The sequence below is a fragment of the Nicotiana attenuata genome, unplaced genomic scaffold (assembly GCF_001879085.1).
Source record: "Nicotiana attenuata strain UT unplaced genomic scaffold, NIATTr2, whole genome shotgun sequence".
Classification (NCBI taxonomy): Eukaryota; Viridiplantae; Streptophyta; class Magnoliopsida; order Solanales; family Solanaceae; genus Nicotiana; species Nicotiana attenuata.
In genome coordinates, this window is record NW_017670296.1 from 342952 (window position 1) to 353168 (window position 10217).

The following is a 10217-nucleotide window of genomic DNA, read 5'->3' on the forward strand; positions in this document are numbered from 1 at the left end:
CGTGAGTGAATATTCATAATTTGTGACTTTTATCCGATTCCGAGACGTGGGCCCGGGGAGAATTTGTGGGTGTTTTTCCTATTTTCTTACCATAGCTTGATTTCATTAGTTAAATTAGTTACTTCTAGTTATATTCACATTATGCAATTGGTTTGATTAGATTTAGGCCATTCGGAGTCGGATACTCGTGGAAAGAGCGTGATATCGAGTTGATTTGAGCGGTTCGAGGTAAGTGGCTTGCCTAACCTTGTGTTGGGGAACTCCCCCTTTAGGATGTTTGGTATTATTTGATGTGTGGTTGCCGTGTACGTGAGGTGACGAGTACGTACACGGGTTATTGGATCAAAAACCCCGTTTTCCTACTTAATCATAAACTGTTTTCCCTTGTTAGATTGCACTACTATGTTTAATTGCCGAGATTAGATTAGGAAAGCATGCCTATGTGTTTTAACTGCTTATTTTGATTTATGTGCAACATGCTTAGGTGGACCCTCTTTCCCTCGTTTGTGTTTAGTCTAAACTGTATAATTTGATGCCTTCCATTTTTATCTTGAGCTGCATATTTACTTTGGGACTACGGACTTATTCCGGGAGATCCCCCTATCTTGCATATTTATTTTGGGACTACGGACGTATTCTGGGAGATCCCCCGTCTGGCATATTTATTTGGGGACTACGGACGTATTATGGTAGATCCCCTAGCACAGCATGTTTATTTTGGGACTACAGACATATTCCAGGAGATCCCCCTGTACTGCATAATCATTTCGGAGCCTACGGGACGGTATCCCGGGAGAGTTTCCTGTTGTGTTTACTTTTTTCTGAGCCGAGGGCTCCCTTAACTGTTAAAATTGTGCAAATTTCTTTAATTATTTTACCATAAACTCTATTTATATCTTTTACTGCTTAGTTTTCTATATATATACTTCGGTAAGGCCCTGACCTGACCTCGTCACTACTTGACCGAGGTTAGGCTTGGCACTTATTGGGTACCATTTTAGTGTACTCATGCCCTTTCCTGCACATGTTTTCGTGTGCAGATCCAGGTACGAGCTATCAGCCTTCAGGTTAGTGCGTGCTTGCTGATTCTAGGAGACTTCAAGGTATTTCCGCCCGCGTCCGCAGATCCTCGGAGTCCCCTTCTATTCCCTCCTAGAGATTTCCTTTTTGTTTATCTTCATACTTCTGTATAGAGCTATATAGATTATAGAAGCTTGTGACTTAGCGATATTCCGGTTCTTGGGAGATTATTTTGTATATGCCGGGAGGTTCTATCCTTGTTATTTACAATATGTCATTTTAATTTTTATAGTAGTTTTTCTTTAAATTTTTTGTAATATTAGGCTTACCTAGTCGTAAAGACTAGGTGCCGTCACGACATCTTCGGAGGGGTTAAATTGGGTCGTGACAATGATATAATTTGACTTGACAAAAAGTATAAGAAAAAAGAAGAAGAATTTTGTGTGGTCCTAAAAGCTTAAGTGGCAAAAGTTTTGTAGGGCCATAATATTTGTGTGGCTATAAAAGTTTTTCATTAAAGACAAAGTGAGTAAAATGAAAAGTTTGAAACTAAATTATTTCTAATATCGAAATGTGTCATTCTTTTTAAAATGGACTAATAAAAAAAATGTGTCATTTAAATTGAAACAGAGGGAGTAATAAAATTCATTTAGGTTCAGGGTAAAAAAATTAAACTTGAGGTAAAAAGGACCAATGAGGAATAGCGAAACAGAAAAGGGGCAGATGATGAGCATATGGATTCTATTTATGGTATAAAAGTTAAATTGATGACAGTTCCATCATCTGATAATTAGAAATGTATGGATTGTATTCTAGGTGTCAAAACCAATTTTGGTAAGTGTATCTGAAACCTTATAAAAGCAGCCCTCGTGGCATTTTGACTCTTCCAAAGGTAGGGGTCTAATCATTATAAGCATTGTTGCCCTCCATGGCCATTGGAAAGAAAGAGAGAGAGAGAGAGAGCGAAGTATATGGCAGTTATTAACTTATTAATGGTTGTTAGGAAGGTAGTTAATTAGTTACATATACCCTACTAAGTATTTTGTATAAATACATGTAATCACCTCATTAAGGAAAAATAAGAGACAATTTTCAGAGCGAACTCTGCTTCTCTCTCTCTCTGTCTAAGTCGTCTTCTTCATCTTTACTGCATTTCTTTGCAAATTATAACATGGTATCAGAGCATTAAGCTCAAAAACTTAGCTCACTTTTCGATCCTATATCCAGATTCTACTCCATTTCTGCTTGTTTTTGTTTTCGTGTGAAATTTCGCAATTACCGGATTCTTGAATCCTTGAGTCAACAAGAAAATGGTGATTCTAGATGAACAATTGGGTCAAACACCAGGAATTCAAATCACTGGTGATCAAGTGAACCAAAATGCTGGAAATCAAGTAACTGGGATTGACTATAATCATCCACTTTTCTTATCTCCTGCTGATGTAAGTAGTTCAAATAATTTCATTTCAAATGACTGGAATTCAGAACTATTCCATCTGGTTTAGGTCTATGCGTGTAGCCCTGCTAGGAAGGAACAAGTTGGGTATGATCGTTGGTACATGCAAGAAAGAAAAATTCCCAAAATCAATGTGGAATCACTAGGAAAGAATCAATGTAATTGTGCTATCTTGGATTATGAATTCAGTGGAAAAAGGGCTTCTTGGAGGAATTATGTATGCATCAAGTGCTCAGATGGTTTGGGAGGATCTTTCAGAAAAATTTTACACGGTTGATGGGTCAAGAACCTAATATCTGCACAAGGAAATTGCCATACTGTCGCAAGGCACAACTTCTGTGTCAGTATACTTCTCAAGGCCGAAGGACTTGTGGGAAGAATTTGAGGCTTTAGTGCTTGCACCTGGGTGTGACTGTCCAAAATCAAGAGAGTTTGTGGTGTATTTGCAGAAGTTGAAGTTATACTAATTCTTGATGGGATTAAACGATTCTTACTCTCAAGCTAGGTGCCAGATCTTGATGAGAAGTCCTATTCCCACAGTGAATCAGACATATGCCTTAATTGTAAGTGATGAGGGACAAAAGTCTATTGCTGCAACCTCAGGAATTTTGGGGTCTGATCCCTCAAGTCAGATGGGAAACTATGAGATTGCTATGTACTCAAAAGCTGGAGGAAATTTGAATCAGAATTAGAGATTTAGAATAAACTACAATTTGTATTGTGATTTTTGCAAAATGAAGGGACATAGTAAAGAAAACTACTATAAGATTATGGGATATCCTGCAGATTTTAAAAACAAAAAAGAGGAAATGCTGGAGTAAATGCAGCTTACAATGTTAATCTAATGACAGAAACTGATCACTCTAATGTTCAAGACCAGCAGGAACCATCTGTATTCAATTATGGACAAAATACAAATGTGCAGGATCAGGTAAAAAATGGAGGTAGTGCTGAAGCTCAAGGCTCTAATCTAAATATAAAAAATTCAGGTCTTGAGAACTATGTTCTCACAAAAACACAGTATGAATAGATTTTTCAAATGTTGAACAAAACCAATATGCCAAGTTCAACTTTAGTAGCTAATGTGGCAGGTAGATACAACTCTATTAGTTTCTAATTGTCTTAGTCAGTGGATTATAAATACAGGGGCAACAAATCATACGATGTCTGACAAAACCTTACTGGATGAGAAAACAGTAATTTAAACAAACAATCCAAAGAAAGTATTATTACCAAATGGTGACATTACAACTGTTACTCATACAGGAGCAAGTTCTATATTAGAGAATAGCACAATAACAAATGTGTTCTATGTTCCTCAATTCAAGTACAATCTTCTGTCAGTTTCTAAGCTAACCAAAGAGTTGCAATGCTCATCAATTTTTTTTTTGTTTTTTGTGTATTTCAGGAACTCTTCACTAGGAAGGTGAAGTGTCACGTCCCAAACTTTGGGATGTGTGGCTGGCACCTGGTACCGTGCTGGCCCAAGCGAACCACTCTGTAACTCATGATCGTTCGACCAAAACTAGAACATACATAGGTCGAGTTAGCTAAACTCATTCCTTTCGTAACTATCATGGGCCCACATGGCCATAACTCATAATGTACAACTGTAAGTGGGCAAACACGAAATCAATGAACCATCTTTCTTAAAATATGAATATATATGGGCCGTCAGGGCCTCTGACATACTGTACAAAATAAACCTTTATCTACAAAGCCTCTAAGATTATTTGACATCAAAATGGGATAGGGTACCGGCCTACCCACAAGTCTGTAACAAAATTCTGACACGATGACTCATAGACTCGGCTGCACTCCGAATGAGGTAGAGTCTTACCGATCCTTTGTTTAATGCCAATCTCGTCTACTATGAGGGCTCTTAAAACTGATTATCTATACCTACAGGCATGAATGTAGCGTCCCCAATTAAAGGACGTCAGTACGAATAATGTACTGAGTATGTAAGGCAGAACTGAAACATAACAATAAGTCAACATTAATTAAAGACATATAAGAGTCAACCTGAATCTCTGGAGTGCCACCATATATGCATACTTATTATACTCATATACATACAATGCTTCTCTTTGAGACTATTATCCATATCTTATGATGCATGACTGCCACACTGATCAGTGGTAACTGCCCGACCGGTCGTAGCCCGGTGGTAAATGCATATCTGCCCATCCGGCCATAGTACGGTGGTAAACAAAGATGCATGACTGCCCAACTGATCAGTGGTAACTGCCCGACCGGCCGTAGCGCGATGGTAAATGCATATGCATGAAGATGCATATATTACTATATAATAACATTAACATCCTTATCCAATACCTCAATAGAGACTTAGCAACATACTAAGACATGCTTGAGTATCACTTTACAGGAATGAATAATATATACATCCTTAACTGCTAAGAGTAGAACCACTTATGGAATATCATTATGTTTACGTATCGTTGCTTGGATCATGCCAAAAGAAAGAAGGGATAGCCTTAACATACCTGAGTCGATTCTCTTGACAATCCCTCTAACACACGTTAATTGCGACAAAACACATGACGGCAAGATTGGAGTAGGAAAAACTCCGTATGATATTCTTGAGAAAGATTGCAACGTACTCCCTTAGAATCGCAAAATCCCATTGCTATTATGCTACGAAGTCTCGTATGGATTTTGTTTCAAGAAAAATCAAGTTACTACCATTCCAAATGATTGTATGAATTGTTGAAGCACTTTCTGCATTTTTGTACTTTGAAAAGGAGATGGAACGTCTATAAAGGGTTCTCCAGGGAACACTAATTCTGTATTCAATTAACAAGCATCCTAAAATACAATCAATAGCGACAATTGTGGAATTTATTAAACCAAAGCATATTTCACGTGTAATCAAGGCACCATATGTGTTATGACTCATTATGCACATTGGTACCACCTTGGCCTAGCTTAGTGCCATGGGGAACCTTATAGAAAAACTCTTTATCCACTTAATCCTATTTCATATCATAATTATCCACAGAAATAATTAATTATCCACATAATTAAGAATTATCTAAAATTATTTAAAATACTACTCACTTTTAGCACACTTTATATACCCTACTATCATAGTCATGTGGTACCATATAAAATAAATACATACACTATTATTTCATTAAAATATCCATATATATATATATATATATATATATATATATATATATATATATATATATATATATATATATATATATNTTAAAATATCCATGTAAATATATATATATATTCTCAACTTTTAATTTTCCTAATCTCATATAAAGAGATATATATATATTCTCAACTTTTAATTTTCCTAATCTCATATAAAGAGTATAAATTTTCATACGCTTAATTCTTAAAATGGTAAAAAAACCTTCTTTTCTTTGTGAGAAAATAGTTTCTATCTTTACAATAAGAAAATCTCATAAACTTTCTCATATTATGTGTATGATTTAACGCATATCCGGAAGTAGTAATATTAATAACTATATAAAATCATATTTTTTTAAAAACTTTTTACACTAAATTTTCCACTCAAAATACCATATAAAATGTATATAACGGTATCAATGTTGTTAAACTTACAGGGTCTTACAATAACATAGTTGCAAATCCTCTATAACCTCATGAATGGTCTTAATCCCTTTAAGCTCATATGGATTACTACGACTTATCCTAATATTAAAGTACGGGATGTAACATGAAGGGCATTGGTAAAAAGGATGGTGGCCTATACCTACAATACACTAACACATATGAAAGGAACAGAATGGTTGCCGTAACTACAAGAGCAAATGATACAAATGAGGCTGACAAATCAGATGTGATACTCTGGCATAGAAGATGTAGTCATATGTCTACTTAGACTCTTAGGAAAATACTACCTATAGATATTGATACTATCAAGAGTAGAATAAATAAATGCACAATATGTCCTTTTGCTATACATGCTAGATTGCCATTTCCTACAAGTAGTATTTAGAGTAGTAAATGATTTGATCTAATACATGTAGATTTGTGAGGGCTTTATAGAATTGCTACATTGGATGGAAATAAGTATTTTTTGACTATTGTAGATGATTTTTCAAGAATGACTTGGGTGTTTCTACTAAAGCAAAAGTCTGACGCATGTGTTTCAATTCAGTATTTCTTAATTATGTCAGAACTTAGTTTGATGTAACAGTGAAGGCAATAAGAACTGATAATTGTATAGAGATTGTGAACAATTATTCAAAAATCTGGGAGTTATACATCAAAGAACCTATGTATATACCCCTCAGCAGAATGGGGTAGCTGAGAGGAAACACATACACATATTAGAAGTCACAAGGGCTATCAGATTTGAAGCTCAAATACCTATTAAATTCTAGGGTCATTGCATATTAGTTGTTGTCTACTTAATAAACAGAATGCCTAGTTTTGTTATTGGCAACATATCTCCATTTGAAAGATTACATAAAAGGAAGCCTTCTCTAATGCATCTTAGAATGTTGGGATGTCTATGCTTTGCTAAAACTGTACAAGGGCATGACAAGCTAATGCCTAGAGCAAAACTATCCATACATATGGGATACTTAGAAGTCCAAAAAGGATACATCTTATATGATCCTGCTACTAAGACATTCTTCATAAATAGAGATGTAACATTTAGAGAAGAAGTATTTCCCTTCATGAAGAAGATAATTCTCAACAAGTATTTGTTGATACAACACAGGCTTAGGAATGCAATTACATGATTCTACAATACTGATTGAAAATAGAATAGAAACTACAGCTACTAATGAAGGTGACAACAATGGAAGAGGTGGAACAGACATACAACAAAACACAGAAGAAAGCAATACAGATATGCTTACAGAACATACAGACATGGATTTCTATACAAAACCTACATAGTCTGATCATAATCCACCACAAATACCATCTGCCACTACTGAGATACAAAATCAACCATTGAGTGAAGTTAGGAAATCCTGCAGAGACAAACATCCTCCATTCTGGATGAAGGATTTTGTGTCTCTCAATATTCATCAAAATGTACCATATGCTCTAAACAAGTATATCATCTATGATCATCTCTCCTCTAAATATCAGTCCTACCTAGCTGCAACTGTATCAGTCATAGAACCAACTAACTACTCTGAAGAAATTCTAGATCCTAGATGAATACAAGAAATGAATGAAGAGATAAAAGCTCTTGAGAACAACCATACATGGGACATTGTAACACTACCAGAAGGCAAGAAGCCCATAGATGCAAATAGATTTAGAAAAATCAAATACAAAGCCTCACGAGAAATTGAAAGGTTCAAAGCTAGATTAGTAGCCAAAGGCTATAGCCAAAAGGAGGGAATTGATTATCAATAAACATTTTCACCAGTAGTGAAAATGGTCACAGTAAGAACTATTCTTGCCTTAGCAGCTACAAGGAAGTGGTATATACATCAAATGGATGTATATAATGCTTTTCTGCAAGGTGACTTATTTGATGAAATTTATATGGATCTACCACAGGGATTTAAAAGTCAGGGGAGAACAATGTGTGTAGACTTGTTAAATCCCTATATTGTCTTAAACAAGCACCTAGACAATGGAATGCAAAATTGTGTGAAGCATTGCTGAGGTTCAACTTCAAACAAAGCCAGTATGATCATTCCCTATTCATCAGAAAAACAACTGAAGGTACTACTATAATTCTAGTATATGTAGATGATATGTTAATCACAGGTGATAGTCTGAAATTGATTGAGGAAACAAAAAATCTAATGCACAATGCATTCAAAATGAAAGATCAGTGGGAGCTAAAATACTTCTTAGGAATTGAGTTTTCTAGGTCCAATAAAGGAATAACTATGCATCAGAGAAAATATGCTTTGGAATTGATTTTAGAAGCTGGATTAGCTGCAGCCAAACCGGAAATAAATCCAACTGATGTCAACATCAAATTAACCTCTAAACAGTACGATGATTACATTGATGAGGCAGAATGCTCAGAAGAAGAAGACAGGTTAGTTGATCAAACTTCCTATCAAAGACTAAGAGGAAAACAACTATACTTGACTGTAACAAGGCCAGACATAGCATTTGGAGTTCAAACTCTTAGCCAATTTCTTCAACAGCCTAAAATATCACACATGGAAGCTGCATTAAGAATAGTAAAGTATGTTAAAAATCAGCCAAGACAAGGAATTTTACTATCGAGCTCTCAAAACAATACAATTACAGCCTTTTGTGATGCAGACTGAGCTGCATGTCCTTTGACCAGAAAATCAGTTATAGGTTTTTTAGTTAAAGTTAGTGACTCATTAGTCTCATGGAAGTCTAAGAAACAAACTACTATATCTCGAAGCTCTGCAGAAGCAGAATACAGAAGCTTAGCAACAACAGTCGCAGAACTTATTTGGCTATATGGTTTACTAACAGAAGTTGATACAAAGATACAGTTACCCATCAATATCTACAGTGACAGTAAAGCAGCTATACAAATAGCTGCAAACCCGATCTACCATGAAAGAACCAAGCATATTGAAATCGACTGTCACTTCGTGAGAGAAAGAATTCAACAAGGACTTGTCGTCACAAAGTATGTTTGTAACGATCGGACCGGTCGTTTTGAGCATTTGCACTTTGCTCGCCAGTTCTCGGGCATGACTAGCCCGTGTGATGTGTTATGACTTATGTAAATCGTCAGTTTTGGTTTTTAGGTTAATCGGAACAGACATTAAAGAATGATTTCAGCTTGAAGCTTTAAATTTGAAAGGTTTGACAAAGTTTTGACCTTTTAGTATTCGATATCGGATTTGGATTTTTATGGGTTGGTTAGCTCCGCTAGGTGATTTTGGACTTGGGAGCGCGTCCGGAATGTGATTCGGAGAACCGTGGTGAAGTAGGCTTGAATTGGCGAAATTGGAAATTTGGCGATTTTCGGTCGGCAGTGAAAATTTTGATATTGGGTCGACATGGAATTCCGGAAGTTGGAGCAGGTTTGTAGTACCAATTGTGATGTGTGTACGAAATTTGGGGTCAATTGGACGTGATTTGATAGGTGAAATTTGAAAATTTAGAGGTTCTTAGGCTTGAATCCGAATGTAATTTGCTGTTTTGATGTTGTTTTGTGCGATTCGAAGGTTCAACTAAGTTCGAATGATGTTGTGGGATGTGCTGGTACGTTTCATCGAGGATTCGAGGACCTCGGGTGAGTTTCGGGTGGTTATCGGATCACTATTTGGCTTTGGAAGTTGGAAATATCTGTTATCTGGTGTTGGAAAGTTGCAGGTCTCGGATCTTGGAAGTGCGGTCGCGGAGGGAATTTCGCGGACCGCGATGGTACTATGCGGCCGCGATAGGATTTCACGGACCGCGGTGAGGTTGTGCGGCCGCAGTGAATTTTATGCGGACCGCGGTAGCTGATATCTCAGGACCCACGGGCGCGGTAGAATTTCGCGGACCACGATGAGAAATACGCGGACCGCAGACTGGAAGTTCAGAGAGCACTATATTAGCGAGGTTTAGGGTTTTATTTCACATCTTGGACTTTGGGAGCACAGTTTGAGGCAAATTTTTGGGAGTTTTTTAAGGAAATCATTGGGGTAAGTAATTCTACACTCGGTCTTGGTTATATTTCATGAATCTATCTTTGATTTTAGCTTTTGGTTGGTGAATTGAAAGAGCATATTGGGGGTTTTGGCCTAAAGTTTCATAATATGAATATATGAGTTTT

At 36.5% G+C, this 10217-nt stretch overlaps 1 protein-coding gene across 1 annotated transcript; it reads left to right on the forward strand.

Annotated features, from left to right (window-relative positions):
• The first annotated feature begins 8349 nt into the window (after nt 1-8349).
• On the forward strand, nt 8350-9907 carry LOC109237415. The gene is made up of 4 exons (XM_019403720.1): nt 8350-8657; nt 8763-9042; nt 9625-9692; nt 9736-9907. The coding sequence occupies exons 1-4, from the start codon at nt 8350-8352 to the stop codon at nt 9905-9907; spliced, it is 828 nt and encodes a 275-aa protein (XP_019259265.1).
• Nucleotides 9908-10217: the final 310 nt, after the last annotated feature.